The following is a 17,603-nucleotide window of genomic DNA, read 5'->3' on the forward strand; positions in this document are numbered from 1 at the left end:
AAAGAAAAGAAAAAAAGCGTACACTAAAAAATACACAATATTGCACTTTCGTACATAACAGCAATGCACATAAACCGACAATAACACTTAATATTGAGGCACTTGCTAATGCACGCACACATTGAGTTCCACCTCATACTGACTCGGTTCACAATCATATTACATTCCCCTTCATCAGACCATTAGTGTGGATTTTAAAGATAGAAGGGCCAAAACATGCCTTGTGAAAATTAAACTGCACAAAAAAAACTAGCCATCAGAGGGTGCTAGAACTGCACAAAATCAACCTGACTTTTTTTCTTTTTTAACAGATGCTGCTTTTAATATCGTGACATGACGACAATGACAATGTGGCAGTTTTTAATATCGCGATATCACGATTATTGCCGTTATCGTTGCATCCCTAGACTGTTTCAATCTCTTGTCCATGCTCATGGCTAGCTCATTCTTTTTGTGTCTCAAGTGTTGATAAAGTGCCTCCAGCTGAAGACGAAGATGAAAACAGCCTAAAGCACGATGCCACCAGCACCAGCACCTCAACGTTGCTGTGCTGCCTCCGGTGATGCATCGTGTTGTTTGCAGGCCAGCTTTTTCTCTTACAAAGAAAAAAAAAAAAAAAACATCCTGCCTCGCACTGAATTTTGCAATACGATGAACACTTTGGCCACATTCCCGAAAGAATGTGTTGCGTATATCTTAACACATCGCGTCACACCTTGATCAAAGTGCTTGAAAGGCTTCCAAACAGAGACGCTCTCCTGCCTCCTCCACAATCGCACTTACGCTCCTCCTGCAGCACACACACAAAAAAAATGTACAGATTACCAAAACAGATCTGTGGTCAAAATCCCACTAGACCTTGGTTATTCCCTTTATAAAGACTCAAACTGGAAATAGGAAGTGTGCGTGTGTGTGTGTGTGTGTGTGTGCGCTTCCTTCTCCTGCCGCCAGACACCATCTGCTCAGCAGGGAGCTTTTCCAAACAATTTCACTGTACCAAAAAAGGAGGTGAATCAGACACATGGACACACTACAAACAGCCAGCTCTGGTGGTTGGCATCCCTGAACAGATCCATTCATCGCATACCAAAATAAACCCAACACTCTTATTAAGTTATTTCACACACACACATATACAGTACAGTATCTCCATCATAACAATATTAATAATGAAACATAACTGCGTTTCCTCATTGGATTGTACGCGGTGAGCAATGCTGGATTTCAAAGTCCATTTTTTTTTTCAGTTGGAAAGAAAGGAAATAGAATTACGGCTGTGCTGTACGACTTCTCAACACATAACGTTTGTATCTTAAATCATCTTTCTGTGATTAAATGAACAGAAATGCCATCAATCCGTCCAAAACACACCACAAAAAAAATAAATAAAATAAATAAATAATAAAACATTTTTTTTTAAATGATCAGGCTTTACAAAAAAAACAAACAAACAAAAAAAACCCCAAAAAAATGCTTTTTTTTTTTTTTAAATGATCAGGCTTTAAAAAAAAAAAAAAAAAAAAAAAAAAGGCTTAGTTTACACAATCTCAATTTTTGGGGCCAATCACGATTGCTGATTAGCAAGTTAAGTACTTGACATCCCTTTGTGCTTAGAATTGACAATATAAAGACTCACAATCTTCTTAAAGCATTACCCTTAAAAATCTCCAGCGCCTGATTGAATTAGTATCATTTTTTTTTTTTTTTCCACCCAAGCTTGCTTATTGACCCCAAAAATCTTGTATGCATAAAATATTTTTTTCTCCCCCAAATATACTGTAAATAAAGAAGTTATTTAAACAGATATATTGCTCCATCTTATGATCGGAACAGTGATCGGAAATCTTTTTTTTTTTTTTAACTCATTCACTGCCAATTGTATATTTTAGAGCGTTGATAAATGGGGAAGAATCTGATTATGCTACACTGTAAATGTCAGACTTGAAAACAACTTTACTGATGCCCAACCACCGGTATATGACATCATTGCCCCAGTTTATATGAAATAAACACAGTTTCAAAGTCCATGGGAGAAATGGCTGTATTTTGGCAAAACTACATTTTTCTACTGTCAATTATAAAAGAACGGGATGAGGCAAAAAGTAGGGAGTCTATTCTGTCATTTGGCAGATTTGGTTTATATATAATTATTGAACGTAATATCGGGCGGGTTATGAAAATTTTGAAATTTTCTAAAATGGCTGGCAGTGAAAGAGTTAATTGTTTGCATCAACCATTCAGAGTATATCGTCTCAATATCGTGAATGGGGACTTGCAGAAGTTAGGTTTATATTTCACAGTGTGCTTTGCTTTCATTTTATTGTTGATCGTTCTGACAAGATGATGCAACCTTGCTTGGAGTAGCAGTTGGAAATGAGTCAAAACAAATTTATTATATATTATATATATTATATATATTATATATGATTCATGAACCAATTTAAGAATATGCTTATTAAATTCCCTAATAAAGGTCATGAAGTTCATGATTTTACTATACAGCCACTACAGTAATTATTATTGACATAGGAAAAAATATTACCGTTAACTCATTAAAAACATATGCTAATTAAATGACCTAAATGTGGAAGTATTGGAAAAAGCCCGCCAAGTATGTTGCAGTGCCGTTCAGCAAGCGCAACGATAAGCGTGCTTGTTAAATGAATGGCCGCAAATGTGCCTCGTGATAAAATATATAATCTTCCATTGAGAAGAAAGCAACAGGTAGCAATTGGCATCGTAAGTGGCTCGCACGCATCTGGTGAGCCACGTACGACAAGTACGAATTTCACGCGGAACCTGACTCTTATTATGTGGCTGACATTTCATTAATGTTGAAATATTGTGCAACTATTCTAGGTTTTCAGGTTATTAACAGAGGAGGGGAAACAACAGCGGGGTGCGGCGCAGCACAAGAAGAGTAATGCTGCGCGTTGCCCGAGTCATCGTAGACACACGCACACACGCGGGCATTCTTCTTCCTTGGGCAGCGTTGTGTGAAATGGAGTGTGAAATGAGTGCACTTAACATCCCTGCTGTGGATTATGCACATTATCTTACACCGGGGTTCAAGAGCATCTTTGCCTGCAAATCTGCCTCCCAGTTCCATTTTGTTTCCACGCGTGTCCATTTAATGTTCCCTACATGCCTCAGTCCATTTGTTACACAAGTTTGTTGCACACCTGAGTGCAGCCACACGCGTCACATGAGACTTTTTATACATCCGCCCTCAGATTTACGAAGATTCCAACTAGCGGGCGTTAAACGTGCGTGTTCGCTCAAGTGGATTGTGCGTGCTGTTGGCAACAGGTTTAAAATCTGTGTATTTAAAAGACGGCTTTTGCGCTTTCGGTAGTGTGGATGCTTTTTAACTCATTCACTGCCAGTTATGTTAGAGACAGAGTTCCGCATTTTCATTTCATTTCATTACAGGCCCTTTTACAGCATTTTGATTGATCTTCTTTGACAGACATGGATTTGGGTTTCAAATTAGGGTTTGAAGGAAAAGGTTTCAAATGAGGATCTGCAGTATGGGATAGGGTTTCAATGTAAGATTCTAATATCAAAGTTAGTCAGGGTTTGATAGTATTCTTGTATTTGTTAATGCGAGCTGCACTGGTTACAAAAGTACTTTGTTGATTAGGTTACGGTTTAAAATTAGGTTCTTAAATTAGGGTTTTAAGACAAGGTTGGGGTTTCAAAGAAGGATTAGGCTTTCAAACTGTCATGCCAGGGTTAGGTTTGGGTCACGCAAGGGTTATGTTTGGGTCATGACCGTGTCTGTTTCGAACTGATGTAACCGGCATCTAGTTTCAACTGGTCTTAAGCTATGTGATGTCAAGAGCTATGTGATGTCAATAATATTTTAATCTCTTTATCTGGTCAACAGCCAATCAGATAATTCCATGTCAGTCCTGTTACCCTAGCCACAGCCAATCTGATCGATTCACTGTCTATATAAGCCTAATGCAAGGCTGACACATGCATGACTTTTGGTCACGAGTTTGTCGTGCCAAGTCGTGCCATTTGGGGCACGAACTCGGATATAACTCGACGTGAGCTGTTGGTGAACTATTCGTGGCACTTCTTGACACCGGCGCGCATCCATTCCCGCATCACCCCGACGAGTTCACGAACAGTTTGGCATAGTTTACGACCCGGTCGCGAAATTTTGTCGTGACAAAAATTTTGAGCATTTCAAAATTTTTGCCCCGACATGGCACGCAGCCGCGATGGGTTTACGCACACTTCACGATTCGAATCGTGCCAATTCGTGCCACAAAATGGTGCAAGTGTGTGTTTTGTCAGATTATTCCTCTGTCCAGTTGGCCACCTGCTCCTCTTTTTCTCGATGCCTTCACGTTGCTTTTAGGTCAAGTTAAGTTAGTTCCACGCCTCTTGATGTTATGCGAATAAAGTGTTAAACTCCTATTTGTGTCTGCGCTTTTGGGATCCAACTCCAGAACATAACACAAACCTGTGTTAGGTGTGTTCTTCTGAGCATGAACTACACTGGTTCCAACAGTATTTTACAGATTACAGTCTTCAGGTGAAGTACTTTCTGTGATGAATGCTAAAGCGTATGTGGAATGTCACAGTAGCATCATGTGTCACAGTGACGCTGCCGTGATGCCGACGCAATTTGTTTCTGCCGCTGCGCGATGGCGCTCAAAAGAAAGCTGCCATTGGGTTGCGGTTACATGGTCCTTTTTCCAAAAGAGCACCAGTGAGCGGCAGGGAGTAATAATATCAACACTTCTTTCCACCTCTGAATGTGGGTGCAACTGGATGAGTGGAAGAGATGAGTGAGCACGCCACATGCACGCTCCCTCCATTTTAGCGCAACCTCTATAACTTCACACACTCTATAGCTATATGGAATAGAAATCAAACGCCATCCTATTATATGACTCACCAAGCACACGTAATGGTTTAAAATGAGGTTTTCAAGAAGGGTTCAGGGTTCCAAATTTGGGTGTCGAGCCAGGGTTAGGTTTTCAAATGACAGTTTCAATTTAGGGTTAGGATTTAAAATCAGGATCATAATTTTGTAGTATAGGTTCACGAAAGTCTTAAATTAGGGTTTAACCCATGGTTGGACTCATACCAAGGTTAGGGCTTCAAATCAGGGTTAGATTTTGTGCCAGGATTAGGGTTTCAAAGATAGGTTTGAAGACATGGGAGTATGACATTTTGGTTTTGAAATGGGTGTTACGATTTCAATCTAGGCTTCCAAATGGGAGTTTCGCGCTTGGGCAGGGTTAGTCAGGGTTTGAGGTTCAAACAAGGGTTCAAGTCTGTGTTAGGGTCTCAAAAAACAGTTTTAGCCATGTGTAGGGGCTTAAATTAGGGTTTTAACAAGGGGTTATGGATTCAAAGTAGGTTTCAAGCCATGGGTTGGGTTTTGAGTTAGGGTTTAACATTAGGGATTCAAAACAGGATTCAAACTAAAGTTAAGATTAAGGTTTCAAATTGAGGTTTCAAACCATCATTGTGGTGTCAAAATAGGGTTCGTGTTTCAAATGAGGATTTGCGTATCAAATTGTTTTCTGAGTTAGGGTCCAAATAAGGATTACAGTTTCAAATGAAGGTTTCAAGACTGGATTTGAGTTTCAAATAAGTGTAGTTTAATAGTCAGGATTATGATTTTATGTTAGGCTATCAAGCTAAGGGTAGGGTTTCAAATTTAGGTTTCAAGACAAGGTTTTGGTTTCAAACAGGTGTTAGGGTTTAAAATTAGGTTTTCAACTAAGGTTATTATTTTGAATTACACGCTCAAGCCAAAGTTAGGGTTAGGGTTTCAAATCACGTTTTCAGTCTCTGGTTAGTGTTTCAAACGAGGGTTTGATGCAGTTTAAATGAAGGCTAAAAGTGGCGAGGACACACACACGCACGCACACACCGCACGCTGCAGCATCTTGCTTGGCCAATCAGCGCAGTCATGACTCCCGTGTGTCACGCGACATTTGATCAGCCATCAACAACGCACGCGCCAACATCAGCGTCGGCGTGACAGACAGACATCTGGCTGGGGCGGCTACCGGCGCCAGCGACCTAGTCGGCCACGCCGCTTCGATTCACCTGTCGTCCCGAGCTCATCTGCAACGCCGATATTGCAATTACGCCTCCAATTTGTTTGCGCACCTGTTGGTTTATTCACGCTGGATTTATAATTAATACAAGACGGCAGCGAAGACGGATGACTCGGGATGAGGGCGAGATCAAGCCGAGGGAACGAACGCGCGTCTTTCCCTGCGGCTTGTCACGGTGCAGCGAATAACATGGAGCTGCTGTGCGGCAAATATCCACGTTTGCAAAACAGTGACGTTCTATGCGTTCAGTTATCGCAGTTATTTTGTTTTAATGAACCAAGTGAGGACCACTTTGGCTAAAAAATGTACGTCTTAGTTGTAAGTTAGTAGAGGATTGACAACAAACGTTCTTGAGTCTGACTGAGCTAATAATAATTACCGTTATTTTGTTTTAATAAACTACACTGTAACGCGCGGTGGCTGATCGGCTATGGACGACGCGGCGGGACAGCAAAAACGGGAGAGCAACTGGAAGTCCACAGGTTCAGTTTTATTAAAAAGAAATAACACACACAAAAAACCCAACAAAACAGTGGGATTGGCGCCATCGCGCATCACAATAGTCGTACGCCTCAAAAACATTCACAGACAAAACGAAAAAGCGTTGCACATGCACACAAAAACAAAGAGGCGCCACCCAGTGGTGTGGTGCCACACTGCGGATTGTTACTACGCGTAGACAAACTTGTATAATTACGATTTTGAGCATATGATTAACAAAAAAGGTTTGTTTTCAAGTCTGCATACCGATCAAAACTAGGAGGCTAAATTAACCATTAAAATATGGATTATGCAATGTTATATTTTAATGAACCAAGTGCAAGTCTCCCGAGACAACGAAATGAATGGTGATAAAACTTCTAACCCTGGAGAAGACAGCATTGAATAATAAAAGTAATGCGTTGGCTAAAGGTATGTTTGACGATGCAATCCAGGTCAAAATCGAGTGACTAAACAATCCATTACAGGGGCAGTCAGCAAAATCCACCCGGGGCAACTGTGATGCCATTTTCAGCCGACAACAAGTGACAAAATGGCAGCGGATCGAAACGGGTGGCTTTTGCTGCTTAACTCATATTCCACAAACACAATATTAATAAGAATGTCATGTTTAGACTAGACTAAGTGCAATTTCTGGAGAAATTGCGTGGGAATGCTGAACGCTGAATGATAAGATTTTGAATGCATGTGGAATGCTGATGAAGTAAATTGAGAGATACATTATGAAATTCTAACCTCCTGGTTACTGGACAATACCAACTGTGCCACTGAGCAGTATCAGACACCTGACAATGATGATAAGTTAATGTTAAATTGTGCAAATACTGTAAGTAATGTGGAATCAGACAATACAGTATATACCCCGGGAAACGTGAATTTTTGAAGCGAGTTGAAAACTGAGCAATGTAAATTGGAAGTATTATGTAGGAGTTGTGTGGAGAATAAAAATCACAATAACATGTGGGAATTCTTCAGCATTAACCACAATTAGTGGGAGCACATGCAACATATAAACAATATTTTGGGGTTGATTTCCTATTTAAACTTTAAATTATGTGCAATTGAATGAGGATAACTGTTTTCCTATTTGTGTTTTTCACAAATTCTGCTGCTGTAAACCATTTTGTCTCTCACTTCTAAAAAAAAAAAATGTAAATGTAATATACGCGCTTATCATGGGACGACAATTATCAGCATCCACACACATGCACATGTTCCATTGCTCTAATCCTCGCGTGGGTATCATTAACAGCGGTGTCCCCAAAAATAAAAATCTATCAATAAGCGCTATATCTTCCCTGCATAAAAGGCCAAATACGATTTAAGTCGAGCGAATATCCGCAGCATCAAGCGCATCCACCTACAGGCAGCGTACAAAAGCACATGTGCGTGCTTGTTGAAAGGCTTCACCAAACGGCACATGCTCAGGGAGCGAGACGCCTATAGCGCACTGCGTGTACACTATGAATGCCGACTGTACACACGCATATCCGCCAACACGCAAATCACAAATGGCGGCACGGGATGGAGGGCACGGGTACGGGGGTACGCAAGGACCACCAAGTTGTTGCGAATTCCCGCCGGCCCGCCATGGGCATTTTTCTGTCCCCCACTTTTGAGGGGCGCCTGTGATGCGGAGGCAGGTTGAGCTGCGGGATTAATGAAAAGCTCCATCTTAGTCATGAAAAGAGCATTTTCACAATCTATTTAACACCCTGCATGCCAAAGGCTCGCATTAGGAGCTGTTGACTTACAGTCGCCTACCGCGTTGTGTTGTGATGCATTCATTGCCGCCGTCGTGATCGTCTGTGGGAAGCGTGCATTCCCCCAACCACCACCACCAGCGCCATCATCACCAACAGCACCCCCACCCCACCACAACCCCCTCTCCACATTCTAGCCCACTGAGTCTTTACACATTTGTCACATTCACGGTCAGAAAAACTCATTCTCCCTCACTGGCATGGAGTATGACACACAACTGGAAGTCTGAAGGAGTTATTGGCGAAATGAGCATTAATGGTGCTGCCCTGGACTGCAATGTTCTTTTTGGGATGCAAGCCCGCTGGTCACTTTGGCCCAAAAAAAAAGAAGACAGTAGTCAGACCATGGAGATTGTAGAAAAATATATACTACTTAGAAATTTCTTCTTGTAACAGTGCTGCAATGCACTGAGTCCGGGAAAGTACCCGATTTCACCAGTGACAATGAAATTAAAATATTGCATTTATTTATGCAAGTCTTTTGTACAAGTGTTAACGTTTATGTACACAGGCTGTTCCGGTTTAAATTTCACTTGACTTAACTACAATGGATTTTAGAGGATTTTCAAAAGGCAAATTTCTCTTCTATTTACTACAAATTATCAGCTTCTTAAGATAATGGCCTAGATCATATTTGGTTCAGTTTTGCATGTTTTCTGAAAACAATATTTCAGGAAGTTGACGAAATTGACATACTGTATCTATAGCAGATCCGTACGGTGAAAGGCAGAACAAATCAAAGAAAATCATCAATCAGTGATTCATGAAGCTTCATTTTCCAATCACTGTGCTGACCCATCCCAAGTCAAAACATTACAGACATGATTCAAGGTTTTTCTGAGCTTGGTTCATTAATACAAAACGCCAATGATTGTAAAATGTACAATAATAGACAGGTTGGAAATAGTAATAATAACTAAATTTATGTAATAAGTACACAATAAAATACTCATAACAATTCCTTCCACACCCCTCTTGGACGTTTTGAAGTTTTAAGTTATGCCGCTAACATAAACACAAAGAAATATCTGCCTCCCTCCATCGAGCTTGGCGGAGGTAACAACACACTGTGAACCATTAGGCAATGCATTGCGTAGGTTGAAGTCAAATGGACTGGAACCTCCCAAGAATTTCCCGATAGGAATTAATGCCACCTGCAATGCGGTTGGCGGAGGTAACCGCACAATAACAACAAATGCCAGTACATGTGGAAACTCAAAGTGACTATTGTTGTTATTGCGCCTTTCTGATTGGCTGAAGGCAGACGGTTAATTGATGTGGACGGAGCTGAACTCCTAAGAGCTTTCCGCGTTTCCATCTGGGCGGCCTTGTTGACCAAAGCAGACTGCAGTGGAAAGAGCGAGCATGAGTGCTGGATGTTGTTCCGGCGCTGGTGAATTATTCAGCACAAACAGTCGCGATCACGCACGGACTGCACGCAACACGGGGGGTCACGGAAGGCCAGGTGTGTCCCCCGCCGCGGTGAGGCTGGGGATCGCCGGACCGTTCATGAAAAGTATTCCAGAAAATGCGAGCCCACCGCTTCTTTCTTTTTGGCTGCGTCGGCGCTTGCCTTCCCCTTGGGCGGCTGGGGTCGGGCCGGGGACCACCTTGCAGCTCTTAGAAAGGCTGTTAAAGGTTTGGACGGAGACACCGACACGATTCCTCCGCCCACATGGAGCTCACCCACAAAGCCCTGAATGCAATCACGGCTTCTCTTGATGTCAGCATGAATTACTGTAACCCTCACAGCCCCCTACACCCCCACCCCCACCTCCCGGCACACACACAAACACGCTGAATGCGCCGCCTGAAATCAGCCAAGCAGGGGAAGTGGGGCAAAACCAACAAACACTGTGGCCATCTCTGCTACGACTGACCTCAGGGGGAGCCTTTGTACAATGTGGCAAATTATGCGATTAATCCTTTATTACAACAGAGATTACTTAACTAACCAACCACTTGGCTGACTGTCTGACTTTCTGACTGGCTGACCAACAACCAAGCTACCAACCAACCATTGTCCAAAATGTGCTGCCCTGTTATGTTCAAACTCAACTGCATTTCAGGAACTGTGCTGCTTTTTTGAATGAACTCCATGCCTCGAAACACTGTCAAGCCTCCCCGATGGTGGACCTATCCTGGCGCCGGTTGGTCCCTCTGTCAAAGCAAAATGTCAGTATGGAGAATTGGACCTGACAGCTCTCCCTGGGGGAGACTAAGTGGTGTCAACCTGTTGCTGGCAACATGGTGATGAACAACTTTCATTTAAAAAAAAAAACAGAGGAGCCGAATGTCCTCTGTTTTAATGTCACAGGGACGGGAACCCTTGAGGTCCAAACGAGGGGAGAAGCCAAATATGTCAGTGCCTTGCACAGATGAATAATTTACAACAGCTCCAATCAGAAGCGAAGGCAAAGGTCCCGTCGCTGCCGGATACTCCAATTGTTGTCGCAAGCTGTCAACAATACAGATGCTGCGGCGCATGTGAGGATACACAGTGGAAAGCTGCTGGAAGCAACAGTTTTTTGTTTTTTTTCTTCTTCCTAATGCTAGGTAATCCGACATACTAACCAATGAACAGACAGGCGGATGGACAAATGGCCAGCTAGTTAGCTAGCTAGTAAACAAACAAACAAACTAGTTGGCTGTGAATGACTTAAATCGGCAACCAACAATCTAACTAATGAACTAAGATTGCCTTATCATTCTTTCTATCGTGTGAAGGTTTAAACAGGAGCGTTAACCAAGACACAGGCGCTAACACAACATAAGAGGCGTTCTGGCCGGTCCACCCCTTTCATATAGGCCATATGCGTGATCAGTGATCCGGGGTTGCCTCGGCAACAACAGTAATGTTATTCTTCTTATTAGAAGCCAGCATACCATCAGTGCAACTCTGATGCTGTTTTTGTAAGGTCAAATTACAATATAACCAAGCTATGCTTGCCCGCTTTGACAGTTCCAAACAGTCGGAAGCCATTTTGACATTTTAATATTCAGAACTCAGACGGCGTCATTGTGTCGCAGACCACAAAGCTCAAGCATCGCTGAGTCCAAACGTTTACATGGACTTCTTATGTATTTATATAACTCAAACTTGGGTTGCATATCCAAAGGTATCATTTCTCAGTGATTTGATGTATAATACTGTATACTGTCACTGTCCAATGACAACCTTGTGACAAATGAAGACTAATCGACAAACTGATCAAAGGATGCTCGCTAAATTTTACTTGTGTTCTCCAGTGGTTATCTTCCCTTTTTACTTGAATAAGAGCAAAATACATTCGACTGCCCGCATCTTTATGTGATCAAAAGATCTGGAGATGGGAAAAAAAATAAACAGCTTTTCCATTGATTACGGCTAGCGAAGACGCGACATGCTGGCTCCATTAGCGGCACGTAAATGACGGCATTAGGGACACGCAGAGGAGCTCGGACGGCCGCATGAACACGCAAACACCCGAAATCCATCAGCAAGTCATTAGCGACCTAATGAGCGGCATCGAACGATGTTTTCCCCGTTGCCGTGATGCTGGCGTGTCCCGACTTTGAAACTTTGGAACGATTGCGCGACTTGTTTTCGAGCGGCCGCCGAGCTTTAAGTGCGGTGCAGGATGACGACGCACGTTTTCCCTTTTTAGCGTCAGACACTCGTATCGACACTCTTTGTGGCAGTGGCCAACACAGTGTTCAATTACATTGATTTTTTTTTCTCCCCCTCGCGCTCTCTTCCTTTGTTACTCTGCCGGCTTGTTTTAGAAGCTGTGTGACTGCCGAAGTAAAACAAGTGGAGCCCCTGAAATTATCTTATCAGATCAGTCAGGAGAGAGGAAATGAACTGAGAAAAAAAGCTTCCAGCTTCAACTTAAAGACGCTCACTTTAATAGGCGGGGTTGATCGTTTGTGAATGAACTGATTTCTGGAGATTAATGACACTGTTTAGCTTTTACCTGCTGCGCGATAAGAGCAAAAGGCAGTGCTTTGGGTATAGACTGTTTCTCTAATAGTCTTTGGAATTGGTCAGTGGGGAGTAGTCAGTGAGCTCCATCCCAAAGACGTGAAAGGAGCACTTATTGGAAATGTATCACAGGAGGCAAAATAGAGATAGTTAGAAATTCTATCATTCTTTGGTCAAATAGGAAATCGAGATTAGAAAGAAATCAGGGGAACATCAGACCTCCACCAAGGCCAAGCACACCTGAGAGGGACACACCTCCTGCATGTAAATTATGTCTAATTCTGTCTATCCATTTTTGTCTCATGAGGGTCGGGCCATGGGAAACCGGTAATTATCCCAGCTGATTTAGGGCGAGAGGCGGGGTTTGCCCTGGACTGGCCGCCAGTGCATTGCAGGGCAATTATTAGGAGAATGGTTTGGGATGTGGGAGGAAACTGGAGCAAACTCGACACAGTTATGTTCCAACAAAAATTTTGAACCCACTTGACTGCGAGGCAGATGTGCAACCCTCTTGTCCCTAGTCAAAATGAGCAACTGAGTGACCAGCTACACTGACTAACTGACATACACAAAGTAACTAAATTGAGCGACTAAATAACTGAGTAAATCTTTTGGCTGTCTAGCTTATGAACCGAATAAGTAACTAACCTGGCTGGCTGGCTAACTAGTTGACAAACTAACTGACTGATTTAGTTACTTCTTCTTCTTTCGGCTTTTCCCTTCAGGGGTCGCCACAGAGAATCAGCTGCAATTTAGTTACTAAGTAACCAAATTGGCTGACAGACTATCTGACAAACTGACTGACCATCAAATTGAAAAGGTATCTACATAACTGAATAAGTAACTAAACTGAATGTATCATTTTAATTACTGATACACTGACTAATTGACCAAGTAACTACGGACGTGCCTGAATAACTTGACTAATTAACTAAGTAACTAATTAATGAATTGACTTGACTAAGTAAGCAACTCAATTGCCTGACTAACTGATAAACTAACGAACTGGCTGAGTAACTCAACTGAATGACTGATTGACTAAATTGACCATCTTACTAACTGACTGAATGGCTAAGTAACTGACTAATCAAGTCACTAAAGTGAGGGGCAAACTCGGGTAACGATGTAACATTGTAACTAACTACTGTAAATGGCTAACTGAGTAGTAAATAATGTGGAAAAGTTCACATTGTCTGTTAGCGACAAACGTGAGACGGAAACAAAAGAGTTCCAACAGTGAACAATTGTTTTTTGTTTTTGTGTGTTTACGTTTGGAACTTGCACTGTAGCCTATTTGAAAGGTGGCTTTTATTGCCCTAAACTCTGTGACTTTTTTTTTTCTCGTGTAATTTTATGTAGTGCCAAAGTGACGGCGGGTCCTAAGGGCAGAAAGTGACGGGAATGAGATGGCACCAAGGTACACACAAACTGATATTGAAACGTAAACAAACCAGAAAGCTGTCGGTTTTAGCGCATCTCTCACTTGGATCTTTTATTTCCGGCTGACAGTTATCATTTATGTTATGGGCAAAGCAACAATAATAATAATACAAACTTGAATTCAGCCTACTCTGCATTACAACACTTGGTTGGCCAACTGAAATTGAGGTTGTAAGACATTGTAAAGGCTAAAGAAACACAAAAGCTGGACCAGCAGGATTAATCAATAAGGCCATCGCTCTGGCTTGAAACCCTAATCTTGGCAAGACCTAACCAAGACTTGAAACCCTAATTTGAAAGCCTAAACCTTATCTAAAATATAAACCAACACTTGAAAGTTGAAAACCTTGTCCCATATTTGAACCCCAATTGGAAACACTAATCCTCTTTTGAAAACCTAAACCGAAATTGAAACATCGGTTGTAATGCTCAATTGAATCATTAAACCACATTTGAAACCCTAATCCTGCCTTAAAACTGTAACAATTTTTTTCATGTTGAAACCTTAATTTGAAACCTTATTCCTGGTTCAATACCCTAATCTTGTATTAAAACCCTTATCCGAAACGTGTATGAAAATCAACTCATGGTTTGAAACCCTGACCAAATCTCTCCTAACTTATTTCAATACCTAAACCTCTCTTTGAAACTAATTAGAAACATAAACCCTCGTTTAAAACCTTAATTTCAAACCTCTGTCTTGATATCCGACACCAGACTTGAAACCCTAATTTGAAACCATCCAATACTAAACCTTAACCTTAATTGACACCGCCAATCCTGTCGTGAAACCCTAACCAACCCACACAAACAAATCTAAGTAAACATCCCTTTTCCCAGCGTTGTTTTCCCACAGGATGACGAGAAGATTTTTGAGGCCGCTCCTCCAGCGGCGGAACGAGAACGCAGTTGCAGGTGCTCAGTAAAGTTTGGAAAGTTCAGCTCTTGATTCTGCAGATATGCCGATACGGGAGAGATGTGACCTCTTTTCAAAATTCAGTACAAACCGACAGCAGTCGCGGATCACTCGGATCTGTCTGGCGGGAAGTGAGGAATTGCAATGACGCGGCCCGGGAGTCAAAACGGTACCGACGTTAGGTTGAGTTGTACGCTTTGTTATATAACGAAGCAGCTGGATGGAAGCGTGTTTTCGGAAGGTATCGCTTAGTTTTTGATGGTGTTTTAACAGCAATGGCATTCAACACTTCATCTTCTTTGCAAAGTTACTATAGTTTACGAAAAGTAACGGAATAACTAAAACTAAAATTGGGGGGGAAAATTGCTAGCAAATGAACATGCTAATGCTAATGCTAGTAAAATTAATAGTAAAACAAAAAAAAAAACAAGTTCTAAAAACTAATTAAAACTAACTGTCCATCTATCCATTCTCTGAACCGCTTGCTCCTTAGAAGGGTCGCGGAGGGTGCTGGAGCCTATCCCAGCTGGCTATGGGCAGTTGGCGGGGGACTGGTTGCCAGCCAATCGCAGGGCACACAGAGACGAACAACCATCCACACACACAAGTACAGCTAGGGACAATTCGGAGCGCCCAATCATGTCTTTGGAATGTGGGAGGAGACCGGAGTACCCGAAGAAGACCCACGCAGGCACGGGGAGAACATGCAAACTCCACCCAAGAAGGCCGAAACCTGGACTCAAACCCGAGTCCTCAGAACTGGGAGGCAAATGTGCACCGTGCCACCTAAAACTAACTGAAAAACAAACAAAATAATCATAATGATTTTAAGCCTGCTTCTCAGTCATCCAATCAGGAGTTTCTGACGTCAACCTTGGCGACAGTCCAATCCTCGGGTTTGAGGTGTCGCCCGGGCACTCGAGCGGGTGCGAGCAACGCTTCTCAAGCAGCTCCTTATTTTGCCCAGGTGGCCTACTTTTCCATCCGCGGCAGCCTGGAGGCATTCTGTTGGAAAACACTTTTCTCCAGGGCGGGGAAGGCGGGGGAGGACGAGGGGGCGGGGCGTCTTTGACGGGACAAAGAACGCTTTAATCTTGACAGGCAGGCAGGTGGAGCTCACCAGATAGAGTAAATCAATGGCAGCGTCTGAGAGGTAGCGGCCTTTTTGTATCGACCGGCGAGCTCCCCCAACATCATCCTCGCTTGCGTCGCTCGCAGCTCTCTGCATGCTGACATCATTACAGACAAGCACATCATCAACCTTCAATCCGGACCGCCCATTTCCAGGCAACAATCGAAACCCGAACCCTGGCATGAAATCCTAACCCAAATTTCAAAGCTAAATTTAAAACCCCTACTCTTGTTTGAAAATTGAACTCAGTCTTAAAACACTAATATAAATCAGTAACTTTGTCTTACTATGTTCATTTGAAACCCTAACCCTGACTTGAACCACTACTTTAAAATCCTACCCCTAAATTAAGACCATGACACTTGCTAAAAACTTGAAAGTAATTTGTAACCATAACCCTGTCTTCAAACTTTACTTTCAAACCCCAATCCTGGCTTGAAGCAATGCACCTGTCTTGAAACCAGAATTGGAAGCCCTAACCCAGGACTAAAAACAAAAATTGGACAGCCTAATCTTTGTTTGAAAACTTAACTTTAACCCTAAAGAAGGGCTCGAAACCCATATTGGACACAATGACCATGGCCTGACCCAATTTTGAAATCCTAACACTTGTTTGAAAACCCAATCCAGACTTGAAAACCTTAACCCTATCTTAAAACCTGCATTTGAAAGCCTAACCTTTGATTGAAACTGTAACTCAATCTTCAAACTCTAATTCCTAACCTTGGCTTGAAACCCCAATTTCAAGCCATAAACCTTGGTCAGTACCCTAATCCAACTTCTGAAACCCTAACTTGTACCGACCAAAAGCGAACCTCATTCAGGCTGTCGTTTTTCCAGCTGCCTGGAGGTCAAGATTGGATTTTTAACCTGTAAATTCCATCATCTGGCCTTTGGTCTCCTCTTCAATCAGCACCCCCAAGTCCTCCACAAGGTGTGCATGTGATGATGGTCGGGTAGGCTGCTTCATTCCCAAACTGAGCTACTGCAGAAAGGGTCAACAGATGGATGCTTTTCTCCCATCAAGCAAGATGCTAAGAACTGAATCCGATGAGCGGGAAGTCAAGCACTTTTTTAATATGCTTCCACAGCGTCCTGATGGATTCATCCGCCCTGCAAGGCCTCCTCCATCCAGGAGAACAAAGACTGCTTCTCACATTTCACTCTATTTCATCTCCCAGTCTGCGATCGTATAGTCCTCCATTAGGCTTGCATGGAAAAGCATCCCGTGCCAGGAAACCAAACAAAAACGATACGTGACGGCACGTTTCTTCTCCTCATGGGTTGAGATCGAGACCCACACATTGAAAGCTGGTCTAAAGAGATGACATAAAATAAATAAATAAATAAATAAATATTTTTAAAAACCTGAAACCCCCTTCATTTATGTCCACAAAAGTTACATTAATTTAATAAGCAGAATACCATGTTTAGAATAGTGGGGCTGCATAGAACATATTATTGTCAAGATCATTTTTTGCCTTGACTTCCCTTTTAACGGTGCAGAAATGGAGCCATTCTGCGGTGCGGTTTTCCTCATGATGTTTCTGAAGAAAAAAAAAAAAAAAAAGTGCAGCCGCGTTTCCTCGGGCGAGATGGAAGCGGCAACGTCTTGTAAATAAATCACAACAGTCATCTGCATTTTGCTCTTTCTTTAATTAATGCTCCCTCAGCACCGCGCTCACGTCGCCACTAACATGGACGTGAGGAAAACACGCCACTCACAATCCGTCCACCCTACAAAACTTGTTTGGAAACCTTACATTGAAACCATAACCCTCGTTTGAAATCCAAA

The 17,603-nt window shown here is 42.4% G+C and overlaps 3 protein-coding genes across 7 annotated transcripts in view; 1 reads left to right on the top strand and 2 right to left on the bottom strand.

Annotated features, from left to right (window-relative positions):
* LOC144024572 (synaptotagmin-2-like) overlaps window positions 1-17,603 on the bottom strand; it is a 400,108-nt gene that overhangs the window by 118,053 nt on the left and 264,452 nt on the right. The gene's annotated exons all lie outside the window — the stretch shown is intronic.
* Window positions 1-17,603, top strand: part of LOC144023446 (metabotropic glutamate receptor 4-like) — a 151,907-nt gene that overhangs the window by 2,778 nt on the left and 131,526 nt on the right. The gene's annotated exons all lie outside the window — the stretch shown is intronic.
* The window catches only part of LOC144023447 (uncharacterized), a 250,689-nt gene continuing 233,363 nt past the window's right edge, over window positions 278-17,603 (bottom strand). For 2 of the 3 annotated variants that reach the window (XR_013284551.1, XR_013284550.1), the window contains one exon: window positions 743-790. Coding sequence is in view for 1 of the 3 variants with exons in the window: in XM_077528920.1 (XP_077385046.1) it covers window positions 721-790 (70 nt within the window). In the remaining 2 variants the exon portion in view is untranslated. Of the gene's footprint in view, window positions 791-17,603 lie in introns of all 3 variants that reach the window. The other variant, XM_077528920.1, reaches the window with a different exon arrangement.

The sequence above is a fragment of the Festucalex cinctus genome, chromosome 8, assembly GCF_051991245.1.
Source record: "Festucalex cinctus isolate MCC-2025b chromosome 8, RoL_Fcin_1.0, whole genome shotgun sequence".
Lineage (NCBI taxonomy): Eukaryota > Metazoa > Chordata > Actinopteri > Syngnathiformes > Syngnathidae > Festucalex > Festucalex cinctus.